The sequence below is a fragment of the Mastigoproctus giganteus genome, chromosome 5 (assembly GCF_048544385.1).
Source record: "Mastigoproctus giganteus isolate SK-2022 chromosome 5, ASM4854438v1, whole genome shotgun sequence".
Lineage (NCBI taxonomy): Eukaryota > Metazoa > Arthropoda > Arachnida > Uropygi > Thelyphonidae > Mastigoproctus > Mastigoproctus giganteus.
The window spans coordinates 113,744,563-113,763,571 of record NC_143579.1 but is presented as its reverse complement, the minus strand read 5'-3'; the positions used below and the strand labels follow the sequence as shown (position 1 = coordinate 113,763,571).

The 19,009-nt window shown below is 39.0% G+C and overlaps 1 protein-coding gene across 1 annotated transcript in view; it reads right to left on the bottom strand.

The window, feature by feature from the left end:
• The window catches only part of LOC150085648 (ELMO domain-containing protein 3-like), a 236,720-nt gene that overhangs the window by 181,220 nt on the left and 36,491 nt on the right, over positions 1–19,009 (bottom strand). The window contains exon 6 of the mRNA XM_090374635.1: positions 13,938–14,064. Coding sequence (XP_090230761.1) covers positions 13,938–14,064 — 127 coding nt within the window. The remainder of the gene's footprint in view (positions 1–13,937; positions 14,065–19,009) is intronic.

The window sequence follows — 19,009 nt, the reverse complement described above, 5'->3', positions numbered from 1 at the left end:
ATTAGCATTAGTAGAGGCATTTGATGCAAGAAAGCAAGCTTATGCAGCATCAGCCAAAAAAAAAAAAAAAAAAAAAAACCCACTTCCACTTCACCCCTCTGTTCATTCAAAATACCTGTCCAGCTGAGCCTTAAACTTATTTAGGCTATCAACCTCCACCACAAGGGATGGCAGTCTGTTCCACCAACCAACCACCCGTTGGCTAAAGGCAAACTTCCGCACGTCTATCCTACATCTGTCTTTCCTCAATTTGAATTTATGCCCTCTCAGGTGATTTTTCTGAGCTAGAGGAAGAATCCCATCAGCATTGAGCATGCTTAAACCATTCAAGGCTTTATACACCTCTATCAGATCACCTCGCTGGTGCCTAGTCTCCAGACACTGTAATTTGCAAAACTTAAGCCTTTCTTCGTAAGAGCACCCCTTTGTTCCATTCACTAATCTTGTTGCCCTTCTCTGTACTCGTTCCAGCAGCTCTACGTCCTTCTTGAAATGAGGCCTCCAGACCTGTATACAGTATTCAAGGTGTGGCCTGACCATTGCTTTATACAAGGGGATAATCACCTCCTTTTCCCTGCTGGAAAAATTCCTGTATATCATTGACAATACTCCATGAGCTACTCTTGCAGCCCGTCTGCACTGCTCAGAGAACTTCATATCTGCCTGCACAATCACCCCCAAGTCCATTTCATTCTCTACCACTGTCAGTGTAGTACCACAGAGTTGATACGTTGCTCTGGGGTTGCTGTTTCCCATGTGTAGTACTTTACATTTGTCAATGTTAAACTTCATTTGCCACCTCTCAGCCCATCTGCTCAACCTTTCCAGATCCTGTTGCAGCAGCATAGTGTCAGTAGTGTCCTTGACAACCCTGCCAACCTTTGTATCATCTGCAAACTTGGACATTAAGCTTGATATACCATCATCAATATCATTTATAAATACAGAAAACAACAATGGACCCAACACTGAGCCCTGAGGGACTCCACTAATAACATCAGTCCACGATGAGCAGTGTCCATTGATTACCACTCTCTGTCTTCTCCCCCTCAACCACCCCTTTTATAGCAGCAATTTGCCTCCAATGTCACACTGCTCCAATTTGTGTAGCAGTCTTCCATGTGCAACAGTATCAAAAGCCTTTCTAAGATCCAAGTATATAATATCAAAGTTATTCCCTGCATCCAGCTGTTTTGTGACTGCATCATAGTATCCAATCAAGTTGGTCAGGCAAGACTTCCCCTTAACAAAACCATGCTGTGTCTGAGCTATAACTGAAGTCTTGTCTAAATGATCCTGCAGTGCTTCTTTAACCAGTGCCTCCATTAATTTTCCTGGAACAGAAGTTAAGCTCACAGGTCTATAATTACTTGTTTCAGACTTTGATCCTCCTTTGTGAATTGGGGTCACATTTGCACATTTCCAGTCCATGGGTACCTCCCCTGAGTCCAAGGAAGCTCTCATAACTATGGCTAAGGGTTTGCTTACTTCCTTTGCTGCCTCCTTTAATATAACTGGATAGATCCCATCCACCCCGGGTGCCTTTCTTGTGTTTATCTTCAACAGTTTCTCCTCCACTTTACTCCCGGTTATTTCAAGATTCTGTAGCTTACTGCTAGAGTTGAATACACCTCTGGCATTTCCCTTGCTGAATAACTCCTCATGTGTGAATGTCGATGCAAAATATTCATTTAGTTTGTTAGCTACCTGAGCAGGATCATCAACAGTTGACCCATCAATATCAAGTGGACCAATCTGATTCATCCCCTTCCTTCTGGAGTTTACATAAGTAAAGAACTCTTTGCTGTTTTTCTTTGCATCCCTTGCCAAGGATTTCTCGTAATCTGCCTTCGCCTGCCTAACCTCCTTTGTAACTTGGTTGCATATCAACTTGTATCTATCATAGGCTTCTGTGTCATGTGTTAATTTGTAAGTATCCCATGCATTTTTCTTCTCTGCCATATGCCTCATTAGTTCATCTGACATCCATTTTGGCCTAAACCTTGAACAATATTTCTTAGTTGGTATGTAAAGCCTAGTAGCTTCCAAGATAAGTTCTTTGAATGCTTCCCATTTTGAATTTGCTGTTGGTAACATCATCAGTTGGTCCCACTGTATAGAATTTAAATACAGTTCCAACAGTCCATCGTAGTCGCCTTTACCCCTAATGGTAGTTACCTCTTTCAGTAAATCCCACTTCAGCACACTGTGATCACTGCCACCTAGTGGTTCATTTATCTGCAGATTCTTAATGCATGAAGAATCACTGCTGATAATCAAATCAAGAGTATTACTCCCTCTAGTTGCCTCCCGAACATGCTGATGTAGAAAACAATCATCCAATAAATCCACAAAAGCCCTGCTAGTGTGTGAGTAACCAGCCCCCAAATTCCAGTCAATATCTGGGAAATTAAAATCTCCCATTATAAGACTCTCTGATTTACTGGCCCACTCTATTTTCCTGTACAGTTCCTTATTATACTCATCAGAGTCATTAGGCCTATAGCACACTCCTACTCTCAATTTTGATCTCCCAATGCTTATGTCACACCAAACTGACTCAACACTGCACTGTCCAGCGATGTCGACTGGCTTCACTTCCTTGGTTTTTATGTGTTTCTTAACTAATAGCATAACCCCTCCCCCCTTCCTATCCTGTCTATCCTTTCTGTAGACGTTGTACTCCCCAAATTGCAGTTCTGCATCCCTTATATCTGTGTGACACCACGTCTCTGATATCCCAACAATATCTGCCTTTGATGTTTTGAGCAATACCTCAAATTCATCAAATTTATTTACTAAACTCCTAGCATTGGTGTACACGCAAGTATACCTGCACCTGTTTTTATTCTTAGCTACCCTAACACAACCCATGTGTTTACTTGTACCGCAATGGCTCCCAGCAGTCTCTGAAATACCATGCATCTTGCTTTTCAGGCTTCTGCTCATTCTAATAGAAGCAGTGCAAGAATCTCTTTCACCTCTGCCAGTGGCTACTGTCAATCTATTGGTCTTTGTCTCCCCCCAAGCTATCAGTTTTCCGACCCACCTAACACTGCCTCGATAGCATCAGCAAATATTCTTGCACCCTTTCTATTTAAGTGTATCCCATCCCTGTAGAAGCAATCTCTCCTGTTAACAAGTACAGTCCAGGCTGAAAAAAATTCTACCCCTTGAGCCTTGCACAATCTTTCCAGGGCCGAATTGATTGACAAGGCTCTCATCATATACTCCCTCCTATCGTGTCTGGGCAGAATTGCAGACACTTTCAAATTCAACCCTAATTCTCGGCTTTTGTTCAACAGTGACCTGTACTTGTTAAGTAATTCTGCCGGTCTCCTACTCTTAATATTATTAGTGCCAACGTGTACGACTATATCACCTTTTGTGCCCTTAAAGGATGATATTCGCTCTACAACGTCATCAACCTTTGCCCCTGGCAGACGTACCCTGGTCCTGTTCCACCTATCTTTTTTACAAAGCATATTCCCCGTTTCCCTGACAATAGAGTCACCAACAACTACTAGTTCCTTCGGGACCAGCGCATTCTGCCTTGGGGGTTGTCTCTGTGTCACGCAATGCCCAAGTGCAAGCTCTGGCGTTGATGTGGGCAGCTGAGAGCTTGATGGGCCCCTCAATTTAGTTTCTTCGAGGGCATCCACCCTGTCCTTCAAGCTCTCATACAGGCCCACAAGAACGCCGAGTTGTTGCCTGATATCGATACACTCCTTGCATCGCGCACACACAAAGACATCCCCCTTGGCAGTATCATGTCCCGTACCCGATTTCTCTGCAAACATCAAGCAAACAGTGCATTTTATAAGGCTGTGAGTCAGAGGACAACTGCCCCCCTCAGTTCTGCTCTGAGCCACAGCGCTTCCATTAGCTTGAGCCTTTTGCTTTGCTGGCAAACCATAAGATCTACCATCACCCTCAGTGAGCGATCAGAGAGAAAACGGGATAACCAATTACTAAAAACAGTTGGCAAACCATAAGATGGAAGCTTGTTTAGAAGACCTTTATGCCAAACACGATCAAAAGCCTTTGAGATGTAAAGAGCAACTACTTGTTGTTCACCGAACCTTTCCATTGAATTAGTCCATAAATGGGTAACATAAGAATATCACCAGTGGATCGACACTGACGGAATCCATACTGGTGATCGTTGATCAGACGGAAGGTTTCTAGGTAGTTTACGAGTTGGAGGTTAATTGATTTGTCACCCTTTTTAGGAACTCGCTGGATATGTGCAAATTTCCAAGCAGAAGGAAAAACACCTTTGGAATAAGAAAGTGAAAAAAGGCGGCAAAGAATAGGAGTAAGTTCAGGAGCACAGGTTTTGAGAACAAGTGGAGAAGTACCATCAGGACCTGGAGCTTTCTTAGCATCAAAATCCTTCTCATATCCTTTTGACGGAAGACCACAAGAGGCATTGAATGGAGCATGTTGGGAATGGTGGGAGGTGTTTTGCCAAGATCATTAATACATGAGCTGGAAGAAAAATGGGATGCTAGCATGTCAGCTTTATCCTTGGCTGAGGTGACAACAGAACCATCTGGTTTGGACAGAGGTGGGAGCAGAGATGGGCAAAAGTTTCGGCCAAGAGCTTTGGCAAGAGACCAGAATACTCGGCTACCATTAGGGCAAGAAGCAAGTTTTCTACTCTTAGCCTGTTCAAACTCCAGTTTGGACTGATTAATAACTGCTTTACAATTGTTGCGGGCTTTGGTGTAGGCAGAAAATGAAACTGATGAATTAGAAAAAAGCCAATTACGATATGCAGCATTCTTCTTTTGAACAGCCTTAACACATTTATCGGAAAACCAAGGTTTAGATAAAGGACGAGATTTTAAAGTGGAGTGTGGGATAAGGGATTCCATTCCTGCAAGAATAATTTCACTGACACAATCTGAGCAAACGTTGATATCAGAAGTTTTGAAACAGTAATCCAACCAAGGAAAAGAAGAAAAGAAGTCTCCCAGGTCATCCCATTTTGCATTCTTGTAATGCCAAACAACACGAGGTTGGGAATAGCCATGAGATAAAGGTTCCATTGGAGAAGAGACAATCACCAATTTGTGATCTGAAGTGCCTAAAGGACCTCTCACTTCGACCGTGTACTTAGAAGGGTTGTTTGTGAGAAAAAGATCAAGTGTATTAGCTGTATGATTAGGATTGCCCAGTATTCTTGTAGGTAAATGAACAATCTGTGCTAGGTCATTAGTAATTGCAAAAGCCTCAGCATCTCGACCAACTGAGTTTGTATGACTAGAAAACAGAAGCCAGCTGGAGTTGTGAACATTTAAATCACCAAGAAAATTACCTCACTGTTAGGAAAGTTGGACTGGAGAAAGTCAAGTTGCAAAGAGAGGAAGTCAAAGAGCTCCAAGTGATTAGTGGAGTTGGGAGAACGGTAGAGACAACAGATGAATTTGACACAATGAGGTAGAGAGATCTTAAGCCAGAGAAGATCAAAGAGAGGAGATTCCAAATTGCCAAGTCTCTGACAGGGAATATCAGAACGGACATATGCACAAGTACCACCTTTGAGGCGAAAGGAATCATACAGCGAATAATTTGGGCATCTCAGATGAGCAGCAGTTGAATCAACCGATAACTGAGATTCTGTCAGAAAAAGTACATGGGGTTTGGCAGACTGCAAATGGAAATGGACATCGTTGAGATTAGAACTGAGACCACATATATTTGTGAAATGAATTAGGAAGTGCTTGGGAGATTTAGATCTTTTCACAGATAAGCTTGCTCTATTAGTTTGAAAATTCATGGTGTATTCAATAGTAAGGAAAAATTGGGTGGGACATGCTGTATGAAGTAATGAAATTTTTGGATATGGTGTGCACGTGGTAAGAATATACCCAGATCCTTGAGATAACATGGCCTCGACAATGCTCCCCACATACACCCTACTCGGACTTCCTCCAGTCACTATCTGGCAGAGTAGAGGTAGCAAGATTATACACTAGCTGATCCGGAAACCTCCTAGAGAGTTACCAATAGGTTCGGTCCGGTATACTAACTAGCGGCCGGCCTGCGAACACCATTTTAGGGCTGTACCCTCGAAATGTAAGGAATATTGGATCTCGTCACAACGTTCATCATAACCTCAAAGGTCATCAATGGAAAAGATAGGGAAGGGTTGACCGGAACTTTGCTCTAGAGACTAAACATGGGTTCCACCACTTCAAGCCTCCAATAAGCAAAGTGGTGGTATTTCACCAGTTGATGAGAGTTATCTACCACCTAGTACTGCCTGGTAACACAGAGGGGTGGCGTTCCTTCATGTGGTGTGGGCGCCAAACCTCGACCCCTGCTTACATTGGTTCACACCTGGGTGGTCACTCCTACTACCATGAGATTACCAAGATTACCATGTACCCACCATGTACTTGTGCATGGAGGTTATACCCAGGATTACTAACAGTCCCACCATCATGAAGGTGCAGAGGATTTGGGTGTCACAGACCATCCGGACTTCGCCGAAATTGGGCCTACATACTATATTGAGGTAAACTCTGATTATTTTGCAAATATTGATATCAACATACTAAGCATTACAGCTCAGGTTCATACTAATTAATTAAGCTATGTACATAAGTGTAAATTTATTTTTATTTTGCTAACTGGAAAATATTCTTCCAATTTTCACATATCATTTAATTTGTTAATTGGTAAGGTAATAAAGTTAAATTTGTGCTTTATATCTTTAAAGCAGGGGTCCACTGTATTTTTTTGGGAGATCCCTGGGTTAGGTTCTGTGTTATTAAACTTGTACTTGTTTGAGACCATAAAAATTGTGACTTCGAAGCATCCAGAAGGTATGTGAAATCTAGATGGGCAGAAGAGATTGTGCTTAGCAGCAATGAAGAGGAAGAAAATTAAATGAACATACATTACCTGACATATAAGTATCACAGTTTGTAAGGCAAGACGTTTGTTCAGTTATTACTATTTAAGTTGCTACTATTATAAAAATAAAGTTAAAATATTACGTTATTACTACTATAAAAATTAAGCTTCTGATAGTTATAAAAAAAATGGTGTATTTTTGTTAGCTTTTTGAACTGGTTCTTAGTCCCATATAACATGGTTTCGCATTACACGAGATTTTGTAGGAACCAAACTACCATGTTATACAAGGGTTACCTGTACTTCAAATTCATCAAATTTAATAATTATATATCATTAGTGTGGAAACAAATTAGGGTCTAACACATCCCATGCGGTTGATTATAGCAGTAATTACTCCAGGAATTTTACTTCCCATTAATTTAAACTATCACTGCCATTGGCACATCGTTCCATCATCAGAAGACGACGACTTCTCTTCTGAAGCCTTGTATAAGGCCACTTGAGGTGTATGTGCATGCACAAATGTGCAAGTATTACTTTGATCAGTATCATCAGAAAAATGTACATACATATTAATCCTGAACCACTCCTCCTGCCAATTAGCAGTTTCCCTAAATCCTTTAAGACCTCAATTATCAAATATGCCAAAGAAGACACTTGCACCACCTTTGTTCATATGCATCCCATCTCAACAAAATAGGTTCCTTCCACATACAAGTACAGTCCATGCTATTAAAAATGCCCCTGTTCCCAAAGACTTGCAGTCAGTGGTGTATTCGGACCGAAACACCAGGAACAACGTTCTGGTACTTTTTTCTAAATGTCATAACAGAAAATCATTAAATTTATGAAACAATGGCATTATCAAAGAGGAGGGGAAAAATATCTATTTTACCCATTGTTACTAAAAATATATATTAATATTAATCTTTAAAATTAATAGACTTTTTTAAAAATTTATTTATAAACAAAAATATCAATTTTGCAATCAAACAAACATTTATAACTAAAGTACAATGTGTTAGATAAAGAGATCCAACAAATGAGATATACTGTGATGCATGCAAATGCTGCATTTTGATTCGCCATGAGCTGAATGCTAGAACTGGTTGTTCTACGAACCGTGAGTCTGAAGTCTGATTCAGTTACTGTACTGTACAGCTGATGTGGCGCTATCATATAGTCTTCTGGAGAATGAGAGTTCCGGTACTATTTTTTTTATGAGATCCAACAAATGAGATATACTGTGATGCATGCAAATGCTGCATTTTGATTCGCCATGAGCTGAATGCTAGAACTGGTTGTTCTACGAACCGTGAGTCTGAAGTCTGATTCAGTTACTGTACTGTACAGCTGATGTGGCGCTATCATATAGTCTTCTGGAGAATGAGAGTTCCGGTACTATTTTTTTTATGACGGGCATTCCGGTACTATTATTTTTACGATGAGTGTTCTGGTACTATTTTTTTAGCAATACACCTCTGCTTGCAGTGTGCTACAAGCATATTGAAAGCCTTGAGTTAATCCATAAGGCTTTCAGTGATTCCAATCATGCCTGACCAGAATTGCCTTCACACATACATTCTGACATAACTCACAAGAATTATTTTCAACACCAGTCTATATTCAACAAATCATCAGTTTGCAGCAATTAATGTTATAAGTTTTCACATTAATAAAAATGCTTTCTTCACCTTCCCCTTCCTCCTTAAATACCTGATAAACTGTTGGTCACCATACCATCAACAGTCCTTGAGGTTATGCCAGACAAGCTGTATTTGCTACCTGGGAGTCTAAAACGCTGACAGAACTGATATTTGGGTGACATTCAAGTCAAGTGGACCCAATTTCGGCGAAGTCCGGACGGTCTATGACAACCAAATCCTCTGCTTCCACCTTCACGGTGGTGGGACTGTTAGTAATCTTGGTTATAACCCCCATGCACAAGCACACTGTGGGTGACCACCCAGATGTGAACCAATGTAAGCAGGGGTCATGGTGTGGCATCCACACCACATGGAGGAATGCCATCCCCTCTGTGTTACCACGAAATACTAGGTGGTAGATGACTCTCATCAACCAGTGCAATACCACCACTTTGCTTATTGGAGGCTTGAAGTGGTGGAACTCATGTTTAGTCTCCAGAGCTAAAGTTCCGGTCAACCCTTCCCTATCTCTTCCATCATGCAGAATGATTGATGACTTTTGAGGTTATGATGAACATCGTGGCGAGATCCAATATTCCTTATATTTTGAGGGTACAGCTCTAAAACGGTGTTCGCAGGCCGGCCGCTAGTTAGTACATCGGTCCGAACCTATTGGTAACTCTCTAGAGGCTTCCAGATTAGCTAGTGTATAATCTTGCTACCTCTACTCTGCCAGACAGCAAATGGAGGGAGTCCGAGTATTGTGTATGCGGGGAGCATTGTCAAGGCCACGTTATGTCAAGGATCTGGGTATATCCTTACCATGTGTACGCCATATCCAAAAATTTCATTACTTCATACAGCATGTCCCACCTACTTTTTCTTACTATTGAATACACCATGAATTGTCAAACTAATAGAGCAAGCTTATCGGTGAAAAGATCTAAACCTCCCAAGCACTTCCTAATTCTTTTCACAAATATACGTGGTCTCAATTCCAATCTCAACGATATCTATTTCCATTTGCAGTCTGCCAAACCCCATGCACTTTTTCTGACGGAATCTCAGTTATTGGTTGATTCAACTACTGCTCATCTCAGATGCCCAAATTATTCGCTGTATGATTCCTTTCGCCTCAAAGGTGGTACTTGTGCATATGTCCGTTATGATATTCCATCAGAGACTTAGTAATTTGGAATCTCCTCTTGTTAATCTTCTCTGGCTTAAAATTTCTCTACCTCATTGTGTCAAATTCATCTGTTGTCTCTAACGTTCTCCCAACTCCACTTCGAGCTCTTTGACTTCCTCTCTTTGCAACTTTACTTCCTCCAGTCCAATTATCCTAACAGTGAGGTAATTTTCCTTGGTGATTTTAATGTTCACAAGTCCAGCTGGCTTCTGTTTTATAGTAACACAGATCCAGCTGGCCGAGATGCTGAGGCTTTTGCAATTACTAATGACCTCACACAGATTGTTCATTTACCTACAAGAATACTGGAGAATCCTAACCATACAGCCAACACACTTGATCTTTTTCTCACAAACAACCCTTCTAAGTACACGGTTGAAATGAGTAGTCCACCTTAGATCACAATTTAGTAATTGTCTCTTCTCCAATGGAGCCTTTATCTCATGGTTATTCTCAACCTCATGTTGTTTGGCATTACAAGAATGCAAAATGGGATGACCTGCAAGATTTCTTTTCTTCTTTTCCCTGGTCTGTTTCAAAGGATTACTGTTTCAAAACTTCTGATGACAACATTTGCTCAGATTGTGTCAACAAAATTATTCCTGTAGGAATGGAATCCTTTATTCCACACTCCACTTTAAAATCTCATCCTTTATCTAAACCTTGCTTTTCCAATAAATGTGCTAATGCTGTTCCTTGTTTTCATTTTCTGCGTACACAAAACTCAACAATTATAAAGCAGTTATTAATCAGTCCAAATTAGATCATGAACAGGCTAAGAGTAGAAAACTTGCTTCTTGCCTTAATGGTAGCCAAGCATTCTGGTCTCTTGCCAAAGCTATTGGCCGCAACTTTTGCCCATCTCTGCTCCCACCTCTGTTCAAAACAGATGATTCTGTTGTCACTTCAGCCAAGGATAAATCTGACCTGCTAGCATCTCATTTTTGTTCCAACTTATGTATTAATGATCTTAGTAAAACACCTCCCACCATTCCCAACACACTCCATTCAATGCCTCCTGTGGTCTTCCATCAAAAGGATGTCAGAAGGATTTTGACAAATCTTGATGCTAAGAAAGCTCCAGATCCCGATGGTATTTCTCCACTTGTTCTCAAAAGCTTTGCTTCTGACCTTACTCCTGTTCCTGCCACCTTTTTTCACTTTCTTATTTCAAAGGTGTTTTTCCTTCTGCTTGGAAATTTTCTCATATCCAGCCAGTTCCTAAAAAGGTTGACAAATCCCTCCCATCCAATTATCGTCCCGTTGCAATTACTTCTACTCTTTCTAAAGTAATGGAGAAATCAATTAACCGCCAAATTTTAAACTACCTAGAAACCTTCCGTCTGATCAACGATAGCCAGTATGGATTCCATCAATGTCGATCCACTGGTGATATTCTGGCTTATGTTACCCATTTATGGACTAATTCAATGGAAAGGTTCGGTGAAACACAAGTAGTTGCTCTTGACATCTCAAAGGCTTTTGATCGTGTTTGGCATAAAGGTCTTCTAAACAAGCTTCCATCTTATGGTTTGCCAACTGTTTTTAGTAATTGGTTATCCAGTTTTCTCTCTGATCGCTCACTGAGGGTGATGGTAGATGGCTCTCTGTCTTCTAACTTCTCCACTAATGCCGGTGTCCCCCAAGGTTCAGTTCTTTCACCCATTCTTTTCCTTTTGTATATCAATGACCTTCTTCCATTGACTGGAAATCCTATCCATAGTTTTGCCGATGATAGCACATTGCATTCAACTTTCCATTTTGAGAAACCTTGTCCTGCTCAATCAGCTTCAACTTCTCGAAAATCTGCTACCAATTCTTTAAATGCCGATCTTCAGGTAATTCTCCAGTGGGGCAAAGACAACTTAGTTGATTTCAACCCCTCTAAAACTCAGTCTTGTCTTATATCTCGCAAAAAGGATTCTTCTGCTCCTATGCTTATCTTTAGTGACATTCCGATTTCTAGGCAAAATGATATATCTCTTTTGGGGATTACCCTGACTTCTAATCTCTCTTGGCACAAGCACATTACAAATATTGCTTCCTCTGCATCTAAAAAACATGGTTTTCTCTTTCGCTCTCGGCGTTACTTTTCTTCCAAACAGCTGCTCACTCTGTATAAATCGCAAATCCGCCATGCCATGGAATATTGTTCCCACATCTGGGGTGGTGCTGCCCCCAAAACCTCTCTCAGGCTTCTTGATTCCATTCAGAAGAGGGCAGTTAGGTTAATTAACGATTCATCTCTAACAGAGTCTCTCCACTCGCTTTCTCATAGACGTACTGTTTCTGCTGCATGCCTCTTCTACAGATACTTCCATGGGCACTGTTCTTCTGAACTGGCTTCTATAATTCCCGCTCTCTCTTTCAAAACAGTCCAAACACATGCCGCCACCAGCCAACATCCATTTACTGTCCAACTTCAAACCCACAGAACCAACTTTTCATCTTCCTCATTTATTCATTCAACTGCCTTTTTCTGGAACAACCTTCCTTCATACGTATTTCCTGAAAATTAGTCTTCAGAAGTTCAAGTCTAATGTCAACAAATATCTTCTTTCATCTTCTCAACCTTCAACCCAAGCACAGTACTAAGTACTATAGGTTCTAATACTTCTCGTGTTTGGGATTTTAATAAAAAAAAAAAAAAAAAGAATTAAACAAAAGGTGTACTTTTTTTATTTTTCAGCCCATATATGCAAACAACCCAAATCCTTATGAATCAACATGGCCTAACTCAGAATGTTAATCACTCTTCCCACCTACAAATCATCAACAAACTGTGACAGCTTACTTTAGCTATATCATCTATGAAAGTGAGAAATAAATCAGAATTATGATCATTGACAAGCTGCGATCACTCATACAATCCTGATGAGGTGAATTAGTGATGCAATAATGGAGATGGAATGTTAAAGTCCATCCTCCTCTTTCCCCTAACGCAAAATCAATCTTATAACCCATGAACCAGAATACGTGTAATAATTACAAGTAATACTACCATACGACACTCATTTCTCACACAATCACTAATTGCTAATTACTTCCAGCTTGGAGGACACTGACTAAAAAAGAGCTCTCTTTAAAGGAATTTTGGAAATGCCTTAATACCAAGAATGAAAATGACAACATTGTGTTTGCCTGTATTGAAATTGGTTCCTAATGTATGAATGTTAATGAAGTAAGTTATAGTCTCAGTGTTTTGAAGATTTCTCTAAATTACATGAGCAAGCACTCAAAAAAAATTAATCAAGCTATCACTAAGCTACTTTTACTAGTATTTATTTATCCAAAGAATGAATTTAGTGCTGAGGTTTATGGCATCCCTGAAACCAAGTATCATTATAATATGTAAGTCTGTTACATATCTGTTACACTTCTAAGAAAAAAATTTGTTGAGGAAAAGATTAAGAGTATTTAGATTTGTGTGGTTAATACAGTCCAGTATTTTAGTAAATATATGAAGAATTTGTGTAAGGTCATTTAGCAATAGCAAATGTCTCAGCATCTCTCTCTTTCTAAAATTAGAAAACTTAGTTGCTACTGATGTTGCCTGTTGATTTTTTCATGCATCAGCTACTTTGTTTATACCACAGCAGTTCCCACAGTGCACAAGTTCATTTGTTTAATTGCACATATGTCTTAAAAAACATTTCTCTGAAACAATCTGCATGCTGTCTGGGCTGTAAAACTTGGAATAAATCACAGGAGAATACTTTACTCCCACTAAACAAGATTAACTACAACCCTAATTGAAGGTACCTGTAAGAAACCAGCTATGAAAATCCCAAGGTAAAAGTCACTTCATGTTAGAAAAATCAGAATATACAAAACTGAGTCTCAATGAAAGAAAGTCAAAAATTTGAGCAATTTTTTGAGTTGGCAGAGTGATAAAAACAGCAAATGAAGCTTCAAATGTCCTTAACATCTGTACTAAAGAGAATTTGAGCCTTAAGAGAATAAAAAAGGGAGATTAAAGATTTTGAAGTCTGTAACATGAATACAAAATTTAAAACAACTGTTTTTTTTTAAACATTCACACTTTAATAAGATTGTAATATTTCTGGATTAAATTAAAATATCTCGATTAAGTTAATGTAATTTTTTTATTCCCTTTTTAAAGAATAACTGATAATAATTCTAGAAGTAAAATTTATACAAATCTTAATTTACAATTTAATTAAAAAATATCATAATGATAAAAAAAAAAAAAAAGTTTTATCCATATTTACATTGTGCAATGGCAAAGACCAAATTTCTTTCCTGAATAAGATCAGAGCATAATGCTGGAGGTCCAAAGAATATGTATCTGATTGCATATATTCCCCTCCTCTGCCTCCTAACTGGCTGAATATTTTTCTAATAGAAATTCATTAATAATAATATTAATAATTAAATAAAGAATCTTTAAAAAACTTATGAAAAACATTAAAATTAAAAATGTAGAAGTATATTTCAGTATTCAAACTAATTAAATCAAAAGAAAAATTTTAAAAGTATACCTTTCAATTACAAATAGAAAAGTAAATTTTAAATTTATGATTGAAAGGTACACATTAATGTCAATACAGTCAAAGCTCTTTATAGCGATCCTTTTTTTAACATCCCAACACATTATACCATCCTATGTGATTGGTCACAGCCATTTCTCATTAGCCTAATACTATTTTATATTCAGTATAATGACCTTGAAAATAAAAGGATTTCTCTAAAATGACCATAAATTTCTACCTCTTAATCTGAATTTTTACTTTTTTATTACAATATTTGCATTTAAAAATGACAGAACACTTCAAATATATTGAAGTAACTGACAAGCTTGCAGCCTGACCATGATGTGAGAAATCAATTTTTAACATTTCCTACGCTCTTTTCTGCGGTAATGAAATGAACATCAGCTGGAAGTTCATTTCATTTGAATTACATCGCATTTTAGGGCAAAAGCCTCAAGTTGCATAGTGAGTTAACATGCTTACAAGTTAGTGCAAATGCATCAGATCAGCTCACAGCTGATTGCTAAATATTTATAATATTGGCATCATTACATATATCTCATATTGTGAATACCTTCATGAGTTGCAGTGATATTGCACTACATCGAATAAGTAACTCTTCACCATAGGAGAAGACTATTGTTACTTATTCTCAGCAGATGCCACGACCCAGATGGTACCATTTCAGAGCTGATAGACTCCTCTTCAGTGGGTGGGCAGGCACCCTGGTGTTGCAATGATGGCAAGGCAGTTGCGAAGTATAACTCCACAATATGAGAGATGCCTGATGGTGTATGGTAATTTGAATTACATCGCATTTTAGGGCAAAAGCGTTGTTGTGTAGGGAGTTAACATGCTTACAAGTTAGTGCAAATTATGATGAAATTTGTAAATTATTATGCAAATAATGATGCTAATCTTATAACTATTTAGTAGTTAGCTGCGAGCAGATCTGATGCATTTACACTAACTTGCAAGCATGTTAACTCACTACACAACTTGGGGCTTTTGCCCTAAATTGCGATGTAATTCAAATTAATACACACCATCAGGCATCTCTCATATTGTGGAGTTACACTTTGCAACTGCCTTACCATCATTGCAAAACTAGGGTGCCTGCCCACCCACTGAAGAGGAGCCAATCAGCTCCGAAATGGTGCTGTCTGGGCGGTGGCATCCACTGAGAATAAGTAACAATAGTTTCTCCTATAGTGAAGAGTTACTTATTCAAGGTAGTGCAATATCATGGCAACTCGTTGTGAAGGTATTCACAATATGAGATATACATAATGATGCCAACCTTATAACTATTTAGCAGTTAGCTGCGAGAAGATCTGATGCTTTTGCACTAACTTGTAAGCATGTTAGAGTGTACATACACTCTAACATGCTTATTGGTATGGCTCCAAGAAAGTGAATAGTTTTGCCAATCGCAGATAGAATTAGGATTTTGCAAGCTGTAGATAATGGTGTGCAATCTAAAACTCACATTGCGAAACAGTCCAGCATTCCTAAGAGTACTCTGTTCACTATCTGAAAGATTGGAAGTTTAGAGAAATCTGCTGCACCAGGCAGGATTCGAGCACAAAAGGTGAAGTATCTGGATCTTGAAAATTTACTTTTGGAAAATGGCTAATAATGATGCATGCAAAAACAGTTCCCGTAGATGGTAATCTTTTAAAACCTAAGGCTGAATCGTTTGTGCATTGAATGGATATTGAAGTATTTAAAATTTCTCAGATGGATAGTTCCAGAAATTTAAGACTTGTCATGGCCTATCTTTCAAAAAAGTGCGTGGCGAAAGTGCAGCCGTGAGAATTGAGGCTACAAAAGGAATGGAAGGAAAATCATTTAAAAATGTTTTGGTGACACACGACCACAATGACACCTTCAATGCCAGTGAAACTGCACTCTTTTTTTAAATTGCTACCAGAAAAAACACTTACACTTTAAGGCGAGAAATGTAGTGGTGGAAAAAAGGCCAAACAACAGTTACCATTCTCCTAGCAGCAACCATGTCTGGCACAGAGAAGCTTCCTCTTTTAATCACTGGTAAAGCCCAGAAGCCTCAATGCTTTAAAGGTATTGAGCAAACTGAAAGCATGGATGGCATCACAAATCTGAAGAATGGATTAGAGACTTAGATCGCAGGATGAGTGAAAAGAATAGAAAAATTTTGCTGTTTGTGGATAACTGCACCCCTCGTTGTCAAGCAAAGACCTATGTGCAATTGCTGTCGAGCCATTTTCAATCCACTGCAGGATGAAGGCCTTTCCAGTTCCTTCTGTTTTGTGCAATGGCCATCCATTTACTACCCACAAACTCATGAATTTCATCTGTCCATCTCCATTGTTGTAGTGGTAGTGGCATGTGATGCAAGAAAGCAAGTGTATGAGCGTATGCAGCATCAGCCAAAAAAAAAATTTCACACAACCATTCCCTCTAAATGTTAGTCCAGTTCCTTCTTAAATTTATTTAACCTATCAACTTCGACAACGATAGATGGAAGTTTGTTCCAGTAATTAACCACCCGCTGGCTAAAGGCAAATTTCTGCACATCTATTCTACATCTGTCTTTCCTTAATTTGAATTTATGCCCCCTTAGATCGCAGAGACTTAGATCGCAGGATGAGTAATCTGAACAAGTGGAAGAATCCCTTCAGAATTTAGCGTGCTCAACCCATTCAAGGCCTTATACACCTCAATCAGATCACCGTGCATGTGCCTAGTCACCAGCCATTGCAATTTGCAGAACTTAAGCCTCTCTTGTTAAGAGGATCCTTCATTCCTCTAACCAATCTTATTGCCCTTCTCTGTACACGCTCAAGCAAATCTACATCCTTCCTAAAATGAGACCTCCAGACCTGTATACAGTACTCAAGGTGTGGCCTAATCAGTGCACTTTCTAATCTGTTAGTAATGGCCCTTTTGAACAACTTGTAGATGTGGAATAACAAGCTAATTGGTCTATAATTTCTGATTTATCTCCTTTCTTATGCAGCAAAGCTGTGATTGCATTATTCTACTCCTTAGGTTTCACACTTTTTCTAATGCATTTTGTGAAGAGTCTTGCCAGTTTTTGTGTCATGTCTCTTCCTCCCAATTTTAACAACTCTACAGTAACTTCATCTTCCCCCGGAGATTTCTGATTCTTCATTTTCTTCAACGCGTGTTCTACCTCATCAGGAAGGATATCAGGTATGTTGTATGTGTTACAAATTTGCGATCCATCTTCCCCACTGCTGGTATCATTCCCTCGCTCCTTGTATAACTCTCTATAGTAGTCTTCTGCTATTTGAATTATGCCTTCTCTGTCTATTTATAAGTACACCATCGTTATTCTTCAGTTTCAGTATCATTTATTTTTCTGTATTACTCATGGCTGCTGATTTAAATCCTTTGTTTTCCCTTAATGCTTGTTCTACTTTCCTTGTGTTAAATTTTCTTATGTCCTCTCTGAAACTCTTTCTAATGACTTTGCATAACTCAGTATACTCAATTTTCTCCTTATGGGTGTTTTTCTTGCTCTTCATTTGTTGTCTTCGGTTGATCATGACAAGTTTTTCTTGACTAATTTTTTCTTCTTTGGATTTCTTTTTACCTATAGGTTTCTTGAGCTTTATCACTTTCAGAAAGTTGTAATATTCCTTGTCAATATCTTTGTCCTGAGTAGTCTGCAGAAGCTCAGGCGGCACCTCCGTAACCAGGTGGGCAGGAGCAGCAGTGCGTAGCACACGCTTCTTGATTAGACCCGGGTTCGAGCCCGTGCCCACCAAATACGGAGGATGCAGAAAGGTCAGGGAATGACCACCACATATCCCTGGAGCAATATGGTATTAGCTGCTAATGCTCCTAAAAACCAAATAAGAAACAAACAAACAGAAGCTCAAACTTGTTCTTAAGTTCCAGTACATACTGCTTTTTCTCCTCTTCTATTATCTCAAAGACCTTTGTATTATTTACTCGAATCCATTTTTTCCTTTATTTTCTTACATCTATATCAAGTGTGCATCTTACCGTTCTGTGATCACTTCCAACATTTACCTTGTTCAGGACAGTAACATCATTCACAATATATCTTCTGTTAGTGAGGAAAAATCGATTTCATTAGTTGTTAATCTATTTGGACTCTTCCATGTCCACTTTCTGTTCACTCTTTTCTTGAAAAAGTGTTTATTACTGACATTCCTCGAGATTCTGCAAATTCCACAAGTCTTTTACCTCTTTCATCAATTCCAAAATTTCCTATAGTTCCCCTTTCTGTGCTGTTTTTTCTCTTTCCAACCTTAGCATTGAAGTCCCCCATAATGATAGTGTCGTGAGTTTTCTTTCATCTAGAAGACTCTTGATTTCGGTGTACATTTCTTCAACCTCTTCATCATGAATTGATGTTAATGCATAAATCAGATGTCAAGTACTTACCACCAAATATGATATCAGTTCTTTAGCCACTTGATCAAGGTATAATCCAGCATTTTAAGAAAACTACTGAAGAATGCTATAAAAAAAACAGTGCTTTATCTTGAAAGCAAAATTCAATGTGAAATCGACAACCTGCTGCAATGTTTTTAAGTGTTTCAGCATGGGTGAAGTTGATGAAAAAGTGATTGCAAACGGCTTCAAACATGCTGGATTTACTGCCTTGAATGTTGCAATGTGTGAAGTTTTGCATGCTTCTCCTCTTAACTGTGAAGAACAATCCGATAATAGGGAAGAAATATTTGAGCATGTGCATCATCACCTAAACTTATTAAGCTTCAAAGATTACGCAGAAGTGGATGAAGATATTGAATGTTTCAGGATATGCATGA